Below are 22,195 nucleotides of genomic sequence, written 5' to 3' on the forward strand. Positions count from 1 at the left end.
GTCCTTAAGTAAGTAACAGCAGCGGCTGGTCCATACAAGCCGATTCCCACCGGCTTGCCTAAAATTGATTACTAGTGAACCTAAGTAGGTTTCCTTTTGCTCAGTGTTGCCTAGCAGAAATTTTCATCAGCCGCCACTGGTAAGTATATATAATGCTTGTGTTTGAACGCGGTTCCACATGCACTAGTAGGTGTTTTTGAGCGTCTCCATCTAGTTCTAGTGGAAAATGCCGAGGCTTCGTCGGCGCGTAGTTGCGCGAAGGTCGCTTGGGAAACGCGTGGATGCTTGGGAAAAAGTACGGGGTGGCTTTAAAATTTTATATGGCTAATCAATAGGTATTACCCAAACCACTCCCATTAGCGACCAATGCACAGCAAGAGTTTAACGTTTATTGCCAAACGTTAAATAGTTACTATAATGATTCACTGTGGCGAACTTTAAAGAGTCTATGGGTAACCTTTACTGGAGATAAATTAAACTTTAAATGTCCGATATTAACTCTGCATTTAATCCGACTTTACACAATCAGAAAGTTACAATTATTAATACACAAAAACTATGTGAGGGCCAGGCGGTGCCGCGGTACGACTACTAGTTTGTGTGCGCGCTGTATGCCTCGCGCTCAGTGACTGACTGACTGTTAGCTAAAGCTCCAAAGTAATAAGTTCATATTTGCTGACTCTAATGCATGCGTCACCGCCGTGCCCCTACATCATTCCCCCCCTTTTCTTTTATTCAAAAAGAAAAGAAAAGGTCCAAATTAATACAACATCATACAAAAAATAATCAAAGCTAATAATAGCCAAGTATTTGCTAACAATGTAACACAAACCTTACAGTGCTAAAGGTTCAAGGAACGCTTACCAAGCTAACGTTCATATGGTAAACAAGAGTTGCGAAATCATATCCGCTCTAGTTACATTACATTACACAAACACTGTTTCATTTATAATAACATACATCTAGTTCTGAGAACTTAAAACTTAATAACACAAGCTAAACATGTTTCTTCACATAATGACACTTATTGTTAATACACTTGTTGTGGGTTAGCAGGAACAGTATGAACTTTGATCGCTGTGGGTGGTATGTTCTCCACAGTTCTCTGTACCCACGATCTTGCACATTGCTTACATTTCGTGCTTACAATGTAACACATTGCCAAAAACAAAATTATTCCCAAAACGATGAGTCCAATTCCGACATAATTTAGTTTTGACTCCACTTGATTAGACAAATTTTCTACTTTTGCTATAGCAATAGCATTGTGTGAGTTACTATCGTCCTGCTTTCCTTGAGATAATCCCATTGTTAAACAATTGAAATATTATATAAACTGGCAAACTAATTTGATACTCTAACGTCTAATACGTTTCGAGATGAATTTGGATTTAATACATGTATTTAGAAAAACATCTGTTTAAATATGCTACAACAATCATGAATCAGTATATTTACTACTTATGACATATCACGTACCACCTTGATACGCATACTTAGCAATTAAACATCGTCACAGTACCTACGCGACCTGCCGTACATTAACTCTAAATTAAGTTGCGGAACTCTTTTATAGAGCCCGACTTGAAACTGAAAAACTTTAGCAATAAGTAATTATGTTTGAATGTAGCCATCCACCCGGTGGAGTGACTAACGTCCTACTTTAGGGAATTTCCATTCCCAGGGTCCAGTCTCCATCCAGGAGATACTAAGTTAAAAGACAAATGTAGTGGACCCGGGTTTCCTGCACTTAGGAAAACCTGAATTAAGAAATGATCACTTGCGGGAAACCCTCCGCGCAAGTAACTTTACTCCTCAGCTCTCGACATAGATATTCTTAAAGTCATTGTACTCCCATATATTGACTGTGGTACTACTTGTATGTGACAACTATTCATCAAGCAAAAATCTAACTGGCCTATTTATAACTCGCCCGCTCCGCGTGGTACGAGTCACAGGTGTCGGCGTTTGTTGCACTAAAGGCTGTTTAGGCTCATTTGTGCTCAAACCTGTATTACTATTATCTGTCTTTTCAGAGGAACTTTCTACTTCTGGCTGTTCATTTAACAAAAATGCTGGTTTTAACCTATCTATGGATATCTCTACTTGTCTGTTAGGTAACTGAATTTTATAAGTCTTAGGCCTTCTATTCAAAACTAAATATGGTCCGTCATAATTAGGAGTAAGCGGTTTACGTACCATATCATTCCTTACAAAAACATGAGAACATGACTCTAACTCTTTATGCACAAATAATTTTCTTGAATCGCTATTCGCTCGTGACGCGGGACGTAGACTGTCAACTACAGATCTAAGTCTTTCTACATATGAAAATGGGTCGTCGGAACTTTTTTGTGATTGAACGTAAAAATCACCCGGTAATCTCAATACATGACCGTATAGCATCTCAGCTGCACTTACCTCATTGTCTGACCTGCACGCTGCTCGGAGTCCTAGTAGAACCGTTGGAAGCTCGTCCGTCCAGGATGCGTTGTCTGCTAACCTGGCTGTTAGAGCACTTTTAGCTACCCGATGCCAACGTTCGACGATCCCGTTGCTCTGAGGGTGATAAGGCGTTGTACGTACCTTCTGAACGCCTAGAAATTTCATCAAACCCCTAAATAGATCGCTTTCAAATTGTCTACCTTGATCCGTTGTAATTAAACTTGGACAACCGAATCTACAAATCCAATTTTCATAAATAACTTTAGATACTGTTTCCGCTGTCATGTCAACAATTGGTATGGCTTCCGGCCATCTAGTGCGACGATCTATCTTAGTAACTATGTACCTAAAACCTTGAGCTGTCGTGGGTAAAGGTCCCACGATGTCCACATGAATATGCTTAAACCTTTCCGCGTCCTGAAATTTACCTAACTTCGATATCGTGTGCCTATTTACCTTTGCCCTTTGGCACTGTACGCACGCCCTTGCCCATGTGCCTACATCTTTATTCATGCCTGGCCAAAAATATCTTTGGGCTACTGTAGTGTATGTACGGGTTTGGACAGTTGAGTACTGGTCTCAAACATCCCGTAATACGCACACCACAGAGGTCCTATACCTGTCTCGGGCATACATGGCGCGCGGAACGTAGGCTAGTCTGTGGCCAGAGCCGAGGGATGCAGCTCGGAGGAGCGGCAATAAATAAGATAAACGTGTGCGCGGCCGTGTATGTTAGCGAGCCAGGATGTAAGGAACGCTCAATAGCATATAATACATTGGCGACGAGTAAAATCAACGTGAGTAATAATTTGATTCTATGATAACAAGTAGTTCGAACATATACGCTCAGGCGCCATAGTAAAATTTTGAAAGAAGATAAGATAAAGAAGAAAGTCGTGTAACGTCTGTAGATCGGTCTTAAAATATATTAATTAAATTCAAGTCGAGCTTGAAATGACTTGATGAACGTAATTTTGCAAGGAAAAATTTAAATTTTACTTTTGTGTAAACTTCATTCAAGCATTTTATTAACCTGTTATTCTTTTTTATATGTTGATATCAAATACAGGTCTACCAACTGCTGTATTGGATTTCTTCATATATAAGTGATGTTGTCGTTACGTTGGCAAATTTGATTGATTATCGTACGAAAACAGTATGGCCAACCGTAATTTGGCGCGAGAACAGACATGTTGCATCCGTGGAATCTATCGAAAAAGAAAATTAAGAGCGCTTTCAAAAAATCTGCTTGCTCGCATTTCGACGCCGGCGGCGCTGGCGTGCGCCTGTGTGCAGACGCACACTATAACCAGAAGCATAACGATTGTAGCCTGCGGTACAGACATAGCGTGCGATCCTCTTCGAACCAACCTTACGTGCGGCTAGAGCGAAAGGGATAGCATTCATGGTCGGTACCGCCACGCCGTCAGTAGCGTTGCGGACTAACCATTATTGATACTTGCGTAAAAACACCACCATATATATATTACATATTTGCATACATGATTTCGTGCATAAATACTTGACCTTTTAGTTTAATTATTAAACTTATCACAGTTTTTTTTATTAAAACGTGTGTAGCCTTGGAAGAAATAAATTAAAAAACTTTTATAATATAATAAATTGTGTATATAATATTGTCTTCTGTCACCGCGATAGTTACTCATGAAATAAATTTATGGAATCAGATTATATCGCGTATAATGAATATAATCCGTTTTCTTAGTTTTATTTCATTTTGTATATGATATGTTTTCTAGGTTCTTTTCGGTGAAGGAAAACATCGTGAGGAAACCGGACTTATTCCAATAAGGTCTAGTTTACCCTTTGGGTTGAAAGGTCAGATGGCAGTCGCTTTCGTAAAAACTAGTGCCTACGCCAAATCTTGGGATTAGTTGTCAAAGTGGATGTTGTTGATGAGAACTCATGACTACCTTCCGGCTTCATCATCAGATCCTGGGTACCATCACCTCTTGTCAAAGATCTTGTTGAGACGAACCAAACGAGCCCAAACACGGAGTGGTTTCAAGACCTGGTTGATGAATTCTCTTGACTACCTTCCAGCTTCATCATCAGATCCTGGGTACCATCTCTTGTCAAAGATCTTGTTGAGACGAACCAAACGAGCCCAAACACGAAATGGTTTCAAGACCTGGTTGATGAGAACTCATGACTACCTTCCGGCTTCATCATCAGATCCTGGGTACCATCTCTTGTCAAAGATCTTATTGAGGTGAATCAAACGAGCCCAAACACGAAATGGTTTCAAGACCTGGTTGATGAGAACTCATGACTACCATCTGACTTCATCATCAGATCCTGAGTACCATCTATTGTCAAAGATTTTGTTGAGACGAGTCAGTAACCTAAAATGATATTCAATAATAAATAATACTTACTAAAAATATTAGTCAAGTTAATTAGTTAGTTACCAAAGTCGTCAACCCAAGGATCAAAGTTTTCGGTCGCAGTATACATGCAACAGTACAGCCAAACACGCACACAAGTGCGGTTTTGGACACGGCGGGTGCCGCACACAATGACAAAATAACTTCGCGATCGTCGAGCCGCGTGCGGAGCGGACTAACATACGTCCTGCCTCTACAAGCTCTGCCGCGGTACTGACATCGCAAGCGCGCGTAACCGGTAATAAGGAGGCATTTTTAAAAAATCGTCAAAAATATTAAATTGCAATTAATAGAAAACTTTTGCATAAAATCTGTTTGAGTAAGCGTTGCAGATTATTTTTATATTAAAACTACTTCAAAAACACGTAAGTTTTCGAAGAAATTGACACTTATTCTGAGGTGATTTCTGAAACAAATTGGATTCATCATATCCTCATTTACTTCATTCTAAAGCCTTATAACAAAGAAGTAGTCTCAGAAGATTGTAGTACAGGATATACATAATACAAATTTACCACTTGAAGCATTCAAAACTATCCAAATTTTACAAATTAGACGGACTAAGTCAGCACTTTTCGCGGGTTTTCCTAAACATGCGCCAGAAAAAAAATCATAATTAATTAAGTGAGTTAGTTTTTAAAAATCCAGTCTCACAACATGTAAGTTAAGAAGATGTCCTAATCGAATCCTGAACTTAATAAGTCTTTTAGATGACGGAAAGTGTAGCATTTTGCCGACTAAAACTATCAATTTTACATTATTACGACGTTTTCGTTGAATGCCCTCTTAAACGAAAAGTCACTAACATATTTACTCTTAGCTTTTCAGCCTTTTCAGGGGAGAATAATTGTTATTACTACAAAATTTAAGCAAAAAACTTCGGTGGATTCAGCACGAATATAGAATTGACGGATTAACGCTCGGGTAAGTCGTTGAACTGAAAGGAAATCATGCAATGTTGGGATACGGACATTATCCTAAAACATGGGTTTCGTTCCGAGAAAATAATGACTGTGTCGGATAAGTCGTGACAATATTGTCTTTGCGGGGACTCTCCATTGATCACGCATTGGCATTGTTTGCGAAATGTAAAGTACATTGTCGGCTTATGTGGTATGGATTGTCTTTGCGGGGACTCTGCCGTGACCACTGAGCAACATCTTTGGATGGACCTAGACTTCGTCGGCCAAGTGGTGTTATGGATTGTCTTTGCGGGGACTCTGCCTTGACCACTGAGCAACATTTTTGGATGGATCTAGATTTCGTCGGCCGAGTGGTGTTATGGATTGTCTTTGCGGGGACTTTGCCTTGATCATCCGGCGACGTTAGTCATACAATAAAATACTGGTTAAGTCGTGACAAGATTGTCCTTGGGGGCTCTGCTATGTTTGCGCTCTGGTATTGTCAGAAACTTATGATTAGACCTCTTAAGTAATTTTACAACTGAAAACAAAATATGTTCATTAGTGCTTAATATTTGTTACTACAAATAGGTAGGCTCAGGAGAACTGAGAGTTAGAAAAGTACTAATTAGTGTAATTTGTTCTTTTAGGTAGTTACAATGGCACGTTCAGGGGCCATGGCACTGACATTGGACAAATTTGAATGTGGAGGAGAACCAACTTCCTTGGGAGCACGTTGGGAGCGTTGGAAGAGGGCACTTCTTATATATATTGATGCAGCAGGCATAGAAAAAAATGAAAAGAAGAGAGCTAGTCTTCTTCATTTTGGGGGACAGGAGTTACAAGAAATATTCTACAACATTCCAGATCCAGAAACTGAAGATGGCGTACCTAGAAAAGATGTGTTTCAAATTGCATTGTCAAAACTGGATTCCTACTTTTCACCTAAACAGAGTAAAGTGTATGAACGTCACTTATTTAGGCAAGTAAAACAAGAAATAAATGAAAAGTTTGAAAAATTTCTCGTAAGGTTACGTCAACAAGCTGATAAATGCCAATTTCATAATAAAGATGAGCACATTATCGACCAGATTATAGAAAAAGGGTCTTCAAGTGAATTGAGGAAAAAGATATTGCGTGCAGGAGATGATATGACATTAGAGAAAATTATCTATGAGGCAAATTCATTAGAAGCAGTTAACAGACAGTTAGAAGATTTTGCAGAAAAATCTACAAATAAGGAAGAAGTTAATAAAATAAGTACAAAGCAAAATAGTAATTATGTGAAAAAATTTAAAGAACCTTGTCAACGATGCGGAAGCCGCTCTCATCTGAAATGCCCGGCAATTGATAAAGAATGTTTTAAGTGTAAGCGCATTGGCCACTTCCAGCAAATGTGTCGGAAAAGAAAGCTTGCTGAGGATAGGAATTCCAGCAATAAGAAATTCAAGTGTAATAGAGAACCTCACCAAGGCGTTAACCAAATGACCTCACAAATAGAAGAAGTGCAGTATGTATTCAACATTGACAGCGATGACACTATTGATTGTGAAGTTGGAGGATTCAATATAAGCATGTTGATTGATTCGGGATCCAAATGGAACTTGATTGGCAAAGAAACTTGGACAGAAATGATACGAAATAATGTCGTGATATATGACCAAAATAAGGATTTACACAAGACATTTGTACCTTATGGAAGTACAACTGCGCTATCCCTACAAGGCACTTTAAAAGCAAATATAAAAGTTGGAAGTCAAACTCAAGATGCCACTTTTTATGTCATTACTGAGGGCACAAGAAACCTATTAGGTAGAGATACAGCAAAGCAGTTGGGTGTCCTCAAATTAGGTTTAGACATCAACCAGATACAAGAAGAAACATTTCCCAAAATAAAAAATGTATTGATACATATACCCATAGATGAGACTATCCAACCAGTATCACAGCCACTCAGAAGAATTCCAATACCATTAGAAAAGAAAGTGGAAGAGAAGTTACAGGATTTAATTAAAAGGGATATTATAGAAGAAGTATCGGGCTCATCAAAATGGGTATCTCCAATTGTGCCAATTTTAAAGGAAAATGGAGAACTTCGCTTATGTGTAGACATGAGGAGGGCAAATGCAGCCATAATGAGAGAAAATCATCCCTTGCCTACCATGGATAAGTTACTACCACAAGTGCGTGATGCCAAGTACTTCAGCAAGTTAGACATCAGAGATGCTTTTCACCAATTAGAGCTTCACCCAGATTCCAGACATATAACAACATTCATCACCAGTCTAGGCATGTACAGGTACAAACGCTTAATGTTTGGAATTACATGTGCCCCAGAGATTTTTCAAAAAACCATAGAGAAACTATTACTTGGTTGTGAAGGGGTTATAAATTTTATGGACGACATACTAGTTTATGGAAGAGACAAAGAAGAGCATGACACAAGGCTTCAACAAGTTACAAACGTCTTAAAGGAAAACAATGTAGTACTGAAAGAAGAAAAATGCATAATTGGAGTCACTAAAGTTCACTTTCTTGGACATGAATTGTCAGCAGAGGGGGTAAGACCGTTGCAAAAGTATTTATCGGCAATTCAACAATTTAGATCACCCAAAACCGTTGGTGAATTACAAAGCTTCATGGGTTTGGTGAACTATGTAGGCAGGTGGATACCAAACCTTTCAACGTTGACGGAGCCTATGAAATTACTTCTACGGAACAGGCCTGGAAAAAATACAGTTTTGCAAAATGATTGGGGATGTAAACAACAGTCTGCCTTTCAAGCACTGAAAGAAGCAATCAGCAACATACCTACATTAGGCTACTATGATGTCAGTAAGAAGACTGTTGTGATTGCCGATGCGAGTCCTGTAGGTCTTGGGGCAGTTCTGGTCCAAATACATGATAATGAACCCCGAATCATTGCCTTTGGCAGTAGAACACTGACTGACTGTGAAAGAAGGTACTGCCAGACTGAGAAGGAGGCACTTGCATTGGTATGGGCGATAGAACATTTCCATATATTTTTATATGGTAAACAGTTCGACTTGATAACAGACCACAAACCATTAGAAGTTATTTTTGGACCTAAGTCAAAACCCTGTGCAAGAATAGAAAGATGGATCCTGCGACTTCAATCTTACAAATTTAAAGTTATATACCGACCAGGAAAAAACAATATTGCTGATCCATTGTCTAGACTGAATGACAACAATCTATCTAGCGGCGAGCCCATAGAACACCACATACAGCAGATAGTGGAGTACATAAGGCCAAGGGCTATTTCGTTAAATGAAGTGGCATACTACTCTGAAAAAGACCCAGAAATACAAAAAGTCAAGGCTGGACTGTACCACAATAACTGGGATGAGGAGGTAAAAATATATAAACTGTTTCAGACTGAGCTATGCTTTTATGAAGAGATTCTCCTGAGAGGAACACGAATAGTTATTCCAAAAGATCTTCGGAAGATAATCCTCACAGCTGCTCATGAAGGTCATCCAGGAATAGTCGCCATGAAGGCCCGGTTGAGAGCGAAAGTTTGGTGGCCTAAGTACGATAGAGAAGCCGAGAAGCTAGTTAAATCTTGTGCAGGATGCACATTAGTATCGGCTCCCAATCCGCCTAATCCGCTAAAGCGACGCGAATTGCCTGATGAAGCATGGAAAGACGTGGCCATAGATTTGCTTGGCCCATTACCCAGCGGAGATCATATCTTTGTGATAATTGATTATTTTAGCAGGTATAAAGAAGTTAAAATCTGCCGAAAAATAGACAGTACGGAAATGACAAAACACCTATTAGAAATTTTCAGTCGCTTGGGTGACCCGGCGACCATCACGGCGGACAATGGGCGTCAATTTATATCGGATCATTTCAAATCTTTCTGCAAAGAAAGAGGGATTACATTACACTCAACGATCCCGTACTGGCCGCAAATGAACGGAGAAGTCGAGAGACAGAATAAAGACATTTTGAAGAGGTTAAGGATAAGCCAAGTAGAAAAAAAAGATTGGAAATTGGCCTTAATCGAATACATAGGAATGTATAACAGTACACCACATTCAGTGACAGGAAAAACACCCGCAGAACTATTCTTTAGACGACAATTTAGAGATAAAATCCCTATGGTAAGCGACCTGAGTCGAAAAGGAGATTTCAATTTAGAAAATAAAGATGTAGATATGGAGGTTAGGGACAAGGACAAGGAATTAAAAGAGAAAGGAAAGGAGTACACCGATGAAAAAAGAAAAGCAAAAGAATGTACATTGGTAGAAGGCGATAAAGTCGTTATGAAGAATATAACTAAGGAGAACAAGTTAAGCACACCTTTCGGAGCTACAACACTTACGGTGGAAAAAGTGAATGGAGGAGATGTGGAAGTCGTAAACGACGAAACAGGTCAGAGGTATAGAAGGAACGTTGTACATCTCAAGAGAGTAGACGGGGAGTGGCAGATTAACCTAGTTGTAGACTATTAAGTTGCTGGGTTTACGTTGTTAGTTATGTTGTAACTGAAGTTGAAGATTTTAATTAAGTCTTAATGGTACAGTTGTTCTTATTTTTATAATCTTGAAAGAGGTTTCTAAATCTATAAGGAAGGAGGGATGTAGTGTATGTACGGGTTTGGATAGTTGAGTACTGGTCTCAAACATCCCGTAATACGCACACCACAGAGGTCCTATACCTGTCTCGGGCATACATGGCGCGCGGAACGTAGGCTAGTCTGTGGCCAGAGCCGAGGGATGCAGCTCGGAGGAGCGGCAATAAATAAGATAAACGTGTGCGCGGCCGTGTATGTTAGCGAGCCAGGATGTAAGGAACGCTCAATAGCATATAATACAGCTACCATCTTACGCGTGGTCCTAATCCCAGGATGACTAACATTATGTACTGACTCGAACGCTATCTTCCTGAATTGTTCTGGTAAATACGGTCGAGCCACGTCACCTGATATTTCACAATATAACCTAACGTTTGAATTTGGCATGCCTAACAATTTATACTTTGTTCTATCTGTTGTAAACAGGTCCGCGAACTGCTTATCTGCTTCCTGTGCTTGCGCAATTTCTTCGAAATCGCTTGCTACAGGGCACGCTATTGTTTCTACACGTGATAGCGCGTCAGCAACTATATTCTGAGAGCCGCTAATGTGTTCTATTTCGCTCGTAAATTCGCTTATAAACATTAGCTGTCTCGCTCGCCTAGGTGTTTCTTTCGCTGAGCCTACTTTTATTAACGCTACCGTGAGGGGCTTATGGTCCGTATACACTATAAATCTCCGGCCTTCTACCATGTTTCTAAAATGTGCTATAGCCATGTATATTGCAGTCAATTCCCTATCATATGTACTGTACTTCTTCTGCGCCTCTGAAAATGCTTTTGAGAAATACCCAAGGGGTCTCCAAACGTTATTCGTGCGTTGCTGTAGCACGCCACCTGCACAAGTTCCAGACGCGTCGGTCATAAGAGCTAGTGGAACGTCCGGTACCGGAAATGACAATGTAACGGCGCTTTTAAGGCTTTCCTTACACTGCTCGAACGCGGTCTCTGCCTCGGCGTCCCACTCAATTTTCGTCTGATCTTTTTTCTTCGAGTTGTGCAAAAACTTATTTAAATGATTCTGTATCTCCGCGGCTTTACCTAGATGTGCTCTATAAAAGTTAACCATTCCTAAGAAACGCCTAAGTTGCTCAACGGTCTCGGGTCTCGGATAGTTAATAATAGCCTTTACTTTGTCGTCGCGTGGTCGTAATCCGTTTTCTGAAACTGTATAACCTAAAAAATCTACCTGCGATAATCCAAACTGACATTTACTCAAATTAATCGTTAAACCGACTTTTTCGAAACGCTCAAAAATGTTTGCAAGATGTTCCCTATGCACACTATCGTTCTCTGAAGCTACTATTATATCATCTATGTAACAAAATAATGAAGACTTTGCGCCTAGGTTATCAGTGATCGCCTCGATGTCCTGTAATTCAGCGTTCATGAAACGCTGAAACGTTTGTGCTGCGTTACGTAATCCAAAACATAACCTTGCATGGGAACTCAAATAATCCGAAAGGCGTAATTATTGCCGTTTTCTCGATGTCCTCAGGTGCGACTTCTATGGCATGATATGCTCGATTGATATCTAAAGTGGAAAATAGTGACTTACCCGATAATCCGTACGTGAAGTCTTGTAACCTGGGAATCGGGTACCTGTCCGGCTTCGTGACAGCGTTCAGCCTCCTATAGTCTCCGCACGGTCTGATCTGCCCGTCCTTCTTCGGAACTATGTGTAGAGGGCTGGCCCAAGGACTCTTACTCGGCCTGCAAATACCTAAAGCTTGCATGTTACGAAATTCCTGCTTTGCCTGCTCATATCTATCTCGCGGTAACGGCCTAGCTCGCGCATATACCGGAGGACCTGATGTCTCTATGTAGTGCTTTGCACTGTGTTTAGCAGGTTCTTTAAACGATACGGGGTTTGCTACGTCCATGTAACGCATCAAGATGTCACGGTGTGGGTTATCATCCCGAATACATTTTATGGACACATGTTCACAATGCTCAATAGACCCTACGCATCTAAAGTTTGTCACTTTATCAACTAATATTCTACTGTCCAAATCTACCATTAACTTATGAGTCCTTAAGAAATCTGCACCGATGATGGCTCGAGTCACGTCACACAATATAAATGTCCACCGAAACGCTCTCCGCAGTCCTAAATTGAGCTCTAGTGACACTGTACCGAAAGTTTTAATTTCCGTGTTATTAGCTGCGTACAATTTTAAACCACACTCGCGACGCACTGTGGCACTGAATCTACTAGCTGGTACGATGGATACGTCTGCTCCGGTGTCTACTAAAAAATTAATACCACTATTGAAGTCTAAAACACACAGGCGGTGGCTTTCCGATCTCGGCTCCACGCACCCCCCAGCCGCTCCAGGGTGCACCGCGTCTAGTTTCCCTGCGGTGGCTGCCAGTTGAACGCGGTCGGCGGCTCCGCGCCTGCCGACTGCTGCTGCCAGGTATATGCTGTCGGCGGCGCTACGCCTGCCGACGGCTGCTGCCTGCCCCAGGCACACGGCTGGGTACAGCTCCGTGCATTTTCCCGGAACTTGAAGTGGTATCTACACAACCAATTCGGATTCCTGTCCGTGCCGCGCGACCTTGAACGCGACCGGTTCCTGTTCCGACGGAAATCTCTCGTCGGAGGCCTTGACCTGAGTTCGTTCACTTCAGTCCTAAGTTGCCTTATTTCCAAAGCCATATCTCGGAACCCACTTATCAGGTCAGCATTTATCGCCGTGGTCAACTGGCTCTCCGGGGTTGCTACAGCTGCTATCACCCCCGAGCCCATGGACTCCTGCACCTTGTCGGCCATCGCTGCCAGCTCCTCCAACTTTGCGCTCTCTGGTACCATTGCGAGGAGCGCCCTCGATGCTGTCGGGAGTCTCTGCAACCATAACCTCCGGACAGTCTCTTCTGCGACGTTAGCGTCTCTGGCCGCTTCAGCCATTCTTCTGTAAAGCTGCGACGGCTTCTGTTCCCCTAAGTCCATTTCTTTCACTAGCTTGTTAAACTGCCGGTCGGCGCTTTCCTGAAACGCCTTGATGAGCCTAGCTTTCAGGGTGTCGTAATTCCTTTCCGTATTATCTAATATGTCTCCTATCGTGGTCAGCTCTTCTCGGCCTAATTTGCCCACTACCAGGTCGAACTTTGCCTCTTAGGACATCTTCTGGGGACCCACGATCGCCTCGAACTGGTTGAACCATTGCTTAGGCATATCTTTCCAGAAAGGATATATCCTAGCTGACACTGTAATCGCGGCTAGTTCACTCTCCATGGTCGCTGTTTTCTGTTCAGTTGTCCCTGTAGGCTGCTGTTCCAACCTCTCGGCGCTGGATGCTGGACGCTCTAGCGGTACCTGTACTTGCACGGTCACTGGCACTGGCACGCCCGCTAGAACTGGCACGCCCACTGGTCTGGATCCTCGATCGCACATTTACGCACTTGTCACTGCACGGAATGTCACTTTCATTCACAAAAGTCCTCACAACTTCGCAGCCCGCCTGGCTCCTCTGACTTAAATGATGTTCACCACACCGGTTTAAAGATCACGTCGGGGTCACCACTTTAACGTTTATTGCCAAACGTTAAATAGTTACTATAATGATTCACTGTGGCGAACTTTAAAGAGTCTATGGGTAACCTTTACTGGAGATAAATTAAACTTTAAATGTCCGATATTAACTCTGCATTTAATCCGACTTTACACAATCAGAAAGTTACAATTATTAATACACAAAAACTATGTGAGGGCCAGGCGGTGCCGCGGTACGACTACTAGTTTGTGTGCGCGCTGTATGCCTCGCGCTCAGTGACTGACTGACTGTTAGCTAAAGCTCCAAAGTAATAAGTTCATATTTGCTGACTCTAATGCATGCGTCACCGCCGTGCCCCTACAAGAGTATAAATAATTTCCTATTCCGATTACATGTTAATATATGTCGGGGTATTGGGAGGCCGAACAGGCGTATCCGAAGGCGTGTTCGACATATTCATGTCGCGTGGGCGTGCACGTGCAGGTTTTCACGAAATAACACTCAAACGATACTGTTAAATCACTGTGTTTACTATCAAAATTAATTTACGACAAAAACATTCGATGATCACAAAAATAAATCACGATTACAAATCATAAGCAAGAGCTAATGGGTTTGTAAGCGACCATCTCGTGCGGGGCGCAGTCAATGAATGACGTCCCGCGCAGCCATGACACTTACAACTCCATTCGGGATTACCCGCTCTTAAAGTAAATCAAATGTCATAAACAAATCGCAACTACCCGACAATTAAACAATTTGAAAAACAATCGAATCAAATAAACCGCGCGCCGTTATATATATATATATATATATATATATACTCCATGCAGTTCTCTCAGGTCAGATCTTTCTTATTTTCAGGGCAAAAATAACAGAGACCATCGACGTCCGATTAGAAAACGGGGACAGACTCCACGTGCCCCCACCGCCCAGCAGTGGGCTCATCCTGGCCAACATCCTGAACGTGCTGTCAGGGTACAGCTTCGGGCCGCACAGCATCAACACCACCGAGGACAAGATACTTACATACCATAGGATTATAGAGGCGTTCAAGTTCGCCTACGCTACAAGGACTAGGTTAGGGGATGCTGCGTTTTTGCAGTTAGATGAGGTATGTAGTCGCAGCTACAATACGAATATCTAACGAAAAATAATTAGGTTTTCTTAGAACAAATTAAATTATTCTCATTTGAAAATATTTTAATTTGTATTTTTTTAAGTAGTAACACTACTATTATACTATAAACATTAAATAAATGTCATATACAAAGAAAAAGTGACCAAGGCCTCCAAGTGTTCCGAGCTGGAATCGAACCAGCGTACTCCGTTAACCGGACGGATGCCTGTAAAACCACTCGGCCATCGGATCACGAAAGCAAGGGTCGAAATTTCCAAGTATATGACACAATTACCGAAGGCTTGGCGCCCCCCCGCCATCTCTGAGGTAGAACCGAAACTAGTTCGACCTCCTAACTGAATCAACACATGTGATTACGAGCTAGCGAAGAGAGATGGCGCTGCCGTGCAAATCTTAGAACAAATTAAATTATTCTCATTTGAAAATATTTTAATTTGTATTTTTTTTTAAGTAGTAACACTACTATTATACTATAAACATTAAATAAATGTCATATACAAAGAAAAAGTGACCAAGGCCTCCAAGTGTTCCGAGCTGGAATCGAACCAGCGTACTCCGTTAACCGGACGGATGCCTGTAAAACCACTCGGCCATCGGATCACGAAAGCAAGGGTCGAAATTTCCAAGTATATGACACAATTACCGAAGGCTTGGCGCCCCCCGCCATCTCTGAGGTAGAACCGAAACTAGTTCGACCTCCTAACTGAATCAACACATGTGATTACGAGCTAGCGAAGAGAGATGGCGCTGCCGTGCAAATCTTAGAACAAATTAAATTATTCTCATTTGAAAATATTTTAATTTGTATTTTTTTAAGTAGTAACACTACTATTATACTATAAACATTAAATAAATGTCATATACAAAGAAAAAGTGACCAAGGCCTCCAAGTGTTCCGAGCTGGAATCGAACCAGCGTACTCCGTTAACCGGACGGATGCCTGTAAAACCACTCGGCCATCGGATCACGAAAGCAAGGGTCGAAATTTCCAAGTATATGACACAATTACCGAAGGCTTGGCGCCCCCCCGCCATCTCTGAGGTAGAACCGAAACTAGTTCGACCTCCTAACTGAATCAACACATGTGATTACGAGCTAGCGAAGAGAGATGGCGCTGTTCGATTCCAGCTCGGAACACTTGGAGGCCTTGGTCACTTTTTCTTTGTATATGACATTTATTTAATGTTAATAATTAGGTTGTCATTAAGTAAACATTAATAGAAAATGACGAGCTTTTAAACAGCGGTTTCTCGACAACCGAAGCTGAATCTATGGAAAATAGGAGTAGTATTCTCATAGGTACAGATGTAATGCGAAAAGAGTTGCCTTCGTATTGTTACGGAAACGTACGAACGTGTCATGCTAGTTCAGTCAGTATCAGTACAAGACTTGTACTTGACATTGACTGAACTAGCATGACAGATACGAACGTTTCCGAAGGAAACCCTTTTCGCACTACATCTGTACCTGTTTATAACAAAAAAATGGAAACATGTTATTTTCGCCTGTTAATATTAAATAGATCAAACTCATAGTCATAAGTATTCTCAAAATACCATCGTAGGTAGTTAGGTTCTCTTAATTTTCAGTCATTTTTATAGACGTATTTTATTTCAGTTAATAAAAAACGTGACGCAGCCCGAATACGGGATGGAGATCCGCAGCAGAATCAACGACTCAATGACGAGCAACGATTCCTCAATATACGGTGCCGAGGTGTACCAGCAACCTGATGCTGGCACAGCGCATATCTCTATTATAGCTAGCAATGGAGATGCTGTGTCTGTCACCAGCTCTATCAACTACTAGTAAGTAATGTTATGTATCTATTCAAATCGCCAGACACCGTAGTCCTTTCTTATGTTGGGTTACACCAGACCGGTTGACTACGTCGGAAACAGATGCCTCAACCTCACTGTCCAAGGCCCTAGGTCACGCGGCCGCAGTAGGCCTAACGGCTCAGCCACGACATTGGTCTAAGCGCGGCAGCGGTGAACGGCGGCCATACATTGGAGCGAGACACAGCGATGGGACTTTTCATTCGCACGTATGGCTGCCGCTCACCGCTGTCGCGCTTAGACCAATGTCGTGGCCGAGCCGTAAGCTGCTGGACGTCGTGACAGCGAACTTGGAAGAGAACAATCTCGCACATTAGGATGCCAAAGACCGGGCAAAGTGGAGAAGACTGAGCAGGAAAGCTGACCCTGGCGCTAGGCCGGGAAAACGCTAGGTTGAAGAAGAAGATTGAATGAACAGTCAAACTTAATCCATAACTTATATTTTTTTGCAGTTACGGTTCCGGCTTCGCGACTCTAAACACGGGCATCGTAATGAACAACGTGATGGATGATTTCTCCTCCCCCGGCATCACTAACTACTTCGGTCTAGAGCCGTCTCCGGCCAACTTCATCGCGCCAGGGAAAAGGCCATTGTCTTCAATGAGTCCTAGCATTATTTCTGACGCCGTAGGAAATGCCAAGATGGTGCTCGGAGCTTCTGGAGGCACTAAGATTACCACGGCCGTTGCTTTGGTGAGCTTAAAACTCTTATATTCTCTTATGCCCATGCATCACCAAAGACTCGACAACGAAAGCTTACGCACGTACAAATATGGTCGGTCAGGCACACGCATATGTCGTATATCAATAAATAAATAAATATTGGGGGACACCTTACACAGATCAACCTAGACTCAAACATAAGCAAATTAAGCTTGTACTAAATATGAGTGCTAGCTAGGCGACGACATACTTACTTAAATATAGATAAATACATACTTAATATACATAGAAAACATCCATGACTTAGGATCAAATATAGGTATGTGTTCATAACACAAATAAATGCCCTTACCAGGCATGCAGGGTCATTACGCACTAAGCCAGACCGGTCGTTAATAGGTATTTGTATGTGTTATTTGTATTATATTTAGTTTTTTGAGAACTTTTTTTTTGGTCAATATATATTTACACTTGGTTTTATAATGTACAACTACAACATAGTTATTTTTTACTCTCCAGGTGGCCATTCGAAAGCTATGGTTCCAGCAAACAATAAAAGAGGCGGTGGACGAAGCGCGGATACATCACCAGTTGTTGCCCATGCAAGTAGAATACGAGTTTGGAATTACTGAGGTAAGTTTTTCTGTTACATTTCTTAAAAATAAATATAAAGTCACGAAATGTCGTTTTATATTTCGTTTCGAACATTCCTGATAGGTATCTATTCACTTTTCGTGGTGAGGAAACCGAACTAATCCCAACTATGCTTGCATGGCTCATCCTTAATCAGGAAGGTCAGATGGCAGTGGCTTTCGTAAAAACTTCTGCCTACGAAAATTCTCAGGATTCCAAGACGGACCCCGGGCTTCCGAAACAAAATTTTGGAATAACTAAAGGAAAAAGAATATATCGTTTCCCTGTTCCAGCACCAACTCTTTTATTATCTTTTTTAATTGCTTCATCAGCCTGTAATTTTGTTTCAGGGAATCGTGAACGGCCTGAAAGCGAAAGGCCACGTGATGACGCGCTACCGCGGCCGCGGCTCGATCGTGTGCGCCCTCTACAGAAACAAGACAGCAATATACGCCAACGCAGACTTTAGGAAAGGGGGCGATGTTTCTGGCGACTAGACTTTTCATTCCAATAACGTACATAACTGAATCTCGTGGATCGACAGGCTAGTTTACATACATGCAATGTTTAAAATGAAGCAGACGTAAATCAGACAAATTCGTCATCGCACAATGTAGGCACAGATTAGGTACATGGTTACGGGAAGAAATGCTTGTCAATTAGGGCTAGTTCAGACACAGCGGAAACCGCGCGGATCTTATTTCAATACTATAGTACTGGAACGTTCACAATACAACCGCGCGGTGTAGTGTAGTGTGAACGGTCTAGTAGGTACTATTAGTACTTAGGTTTGCATCCGCGCGGTTTCCGCTGTGTCTGACTAGCACTTAATCTCAAAAACTAATAGTAGCGAATAACTAACAAGCTGATATCATTCGGTGAATGGTAGGTAATTTATGGACTCCTTTAGTTCAAGTCAAAGTCGCTTTACGAAATATCTGTCTAAATACGTCTATTGTTAATTCATTTGAACTATTTTAAGACCCGGCTACTTGTTTCACTGACTTAACCACTACTATGTGGCTCCGGTTTTGGTCCATATGTTTCTAAATATTAAATCATCAGTTAATTCAACACCTCACTGTATCAATAAGAGTTGTTAAGTGCGCGAAATAAGTAGTTTTTTACATGATTCCTTATAGTATTATACTAGATAAGTAGCTTCCATGCTCTGTGATTACATGCGATGATGCGAAAACTTTTATGATGAGAGCACTCAATGTCGCATTTATTAGTGTTTAAGTTTGAAGTGGTACTATAAATAAGAAAAAAATGTTTATCTAATACCTACAAAGTTTATATCCGTGAACTTAGGTGTGTCTAGATATAACGAATGTAGGCACTTTCGCCATAGTTCACGTAAATCACGCTAAGTTTGCCTTTGACTTATAAAGTTAATAAAGACGGACCTTAACGGCATCAATAATAGGGCCAGCAGACCGGTGTCACACACGAAAACATGATGACCCCTCGTGCAACTCATCAACTAATCCTGTTGTGGCACCTATTCCACTAAATCAAACCAACGAGGATGTTTGGTTGGATTTCTGTGAACTTCAACATTGTCCCATCAGGTATCATGACTAAAACCGATGTCCCCCCAACTATGACAGAGCTCGAAATGTACAAGTTGAAACTTACTTTATTTCTTCGGCAGTACCGGCATGATATCTTATAAAATAAGCATTGTGTGAATTGAGCCGTTGAGTGTACTTATATGAGGTATTGGAGCGAGATTATCAAAAACATAGAAAAAGTAATCGAAACAAAAGTAGGATATCGCGGGTGACATAATATGATACCGATATTATGTCAAAATTTTAATATATACGTGGCAAGTTCCTTTACCACGATTATTTCTCGCTGACATATTCGATAGCAAAAGCAGACCATCAGTACATCTCGCTTGCACCAATGTCAGCACAAGAGAGATACGATGTGAGTTGGTTTACGCATTCGCTACCGAATATTATGTTGGTGTTCAAACTTATGGTCCAGGTATACACCGTGTATATTATGAGTAAGCTAGAAGACGGATGTTCAAAATAAGATGAATGTTACATGATGATTTTCATATTTTAATATCTCATATTTATTTACATATAATTATCATTACTGGCTCAAATGTATATATCTCTAACATGATGTTTAAAGCGTGGTAGTACAACACAAAAAATTAAATCAAAGCGCTAGAAACTTGTATGAGTTTTACATGGTTTCCTCAATTACCTGTATACACGTATTGATTTAGGCAACACTATCACTTTTAACGTCGTTGTACGTATTACCTAAGTATTACGCTACCCTGTAATAGTTTAACTACCTGCTGTTGATTGAAGTGAATTTGTATCAAATTTGCACAAAAGAAGTTTGTATGAATCGTATGCGCCTTATTTCTTTCAGCGTCAAGTTTGTCACCATGACTAATTGTGATATTATTGCATGAAAAAGATGTGAGTTAAAAAAATTGGTATTACTTACCTCTCAGGACGATGTTTCTGGAATTTCCTGATGAGTTTTAATCATTGATTCTTTATAGATAGGTAGGTAATACACCTACACTTGTAATTCGATGCTAATTACAATAATATCTAAACTATGAATGAAATTAAATGATGTGAAATGTTAAAAGCATTAATAAATCCTCTTTTTAAGTTAAGGTTTTTTTATTTCCTGTTTTAACTCTGACCTTGCCAACTGTCGCATGCTGCTACAGCCAATATCAACCTTCTTACAAGTTTCGTGATGATACGCCGTAATTGATAAGCGTGGCGTTCAACGGGTTAAAAATCCTATATGCTATATATATACAAATATAAGACCTAAGTAGACTCAATGAAAACAAATAAGCGAGGAATATTAGGTAGTTCAATTTCTACATAATATTACCTGCCTATGTCGTTTTTATACACCGTGTTTCACTTAACACTAAAAACCTGAAAACAGTTTGTTCAGAATCGAGAGTAGAATCGATTGAGCTATATCTTGATGGGGGTAATATTTTTATTTAAATTAGTATTATTAGTTATTTTTTACGTGCCCATTCTATTGTACTCGTAATACAACATTGTGTATATCGCATTGCTAGAGGTTGTTTACCTTTTTTCTGTATTTAGGGGTATTAATACTGGCCGGTTACTTGGACGATTATTTTTTCCGCTACTAGTTTGACGTTGTTTGTCAGTTTAATCTTAATGTTTATCATAAGTCATAACAAATTGAACTCGTACCTAATTACAACCTTGTCATTTTGAATGTTGAGTTTATTTGCTTACTGCGATTACCTGTCCAATTTGAAGTTTACTGTGACAAAGCTTTAAAGTGTTTTACAGTGACATCTAAGCTGTCTATTGGTAAACCTTATGTCGTTGCAGTAACGTACACAAATAAATAGTCTTATGGTTTATGATGGTAGTTAGCAATTATTTTATTGAGTGTAGAGCTAAAAGTCAAGTAGAGCTGTATAGAAAATTAAAAATTCAATTAAAAAAAAAGTAACGATCAGATGAAAAGATGAATACTCTAGATGAGTTTAAAAAAATAAAAATCAGTTGGGGTGTCTGAGGTTTTGAGTGATACCGGAAACACCGTGTATATGAATATCCGTAGTAGAATTAGTTATTGTTGAATTGAACACTTGCGTTCAATCTACACGCGATCCAGTAATAGGTATTAATAAGTTATGTTTTAATTATTTTGGTTACCTCTAACTACTTCTGCAACGGATTGCAAATCTTTGCTAATTCTTGCCGGTAATTTGATTACAACGCCATCTAACGACGGATAGCAGCTAAATGTTATATTTTTTGTAGAAGCAAGTAGAAGTTATACAAAAGCAACAAACAAACGATGTGTTTAAAAGTCTAGTATGTAATTTTGTACAGCGTCTGCCATCGTATTGTCTACATCTTTACTGCTAGTATTAATGCAACGTTTTACCGTCAAGAGTGCAATAGTCGCTTTAGTTGATAATAGTGGAATTTCGTCTGTCGCGACATCTAGTGTCGAGTAGCGATACTGATAAATCTGCCTATAATGATGATTGATGTTGACTATGAAAATAAGC

General features: G+C 40.6%; 1 protein-coding gene across 4 annotated transcripts in view; it reads left to right on the top strand.

Annotated features, from left to right (window-relative positions):
- Positions 1 to 20,788, top strand: part of LOC125230677 (glutathione hydrolase 1 proenzyme-like) — a 104,600-nt gene extending 83,812 nt beyond the window's left edge. For all 4 annotated transcript variants that reach the window (XM_048135917.1, XM_048135916.1, XM_048135915.1 and 1 more), the window contains 5 exons: positions 14,719 to 14,968; positions 16,613 to 16,803; positions 17,286 to 17,526; positions 18,016 to 18,129; positions 18,480 to 20,788. In XM_048135917.1, coding sequence (XP_047991874.1) covers positions 14,719 to 14,968; positions 16,613 to 16,803; positions 17,286 to 17,526; positions 18,016 to 18,129; positions 18,480 to 18,626 — 943 coding nt within the window. In that variant the 3' untranslated portion in view covers positions 18,627 to 20,788. The remainder of the gene's footprint in view (positions 1 to 14,718; positions 14,969 to 16,612; positions 16,804 to 17,285; positions 17,527 to 18,015; positions 18,130 to 18,479) is intronic.
- The last annotated feature ends 1,407 nt before the right edge of the window (positions 20,789 to 22,195 follow it).

Source organism: Leguminivora glycinivorella, chromosome 10, assembly GCF_023078275.1.
Source record: "Leguminivora glycinivorella isolate SPB_JAAS2020 chromosome 10, LegGlyc_1.1, whole genome shotgun sequence".
In the NCBI taxonomy this organism is placed as follows: domain Eukaryota; kingdom Metazoa; phylum Arthropoda; class Insecta; order Lepidoptera; family Tortricidae; genus Leguminivora; species Leguminivora glycinivorella.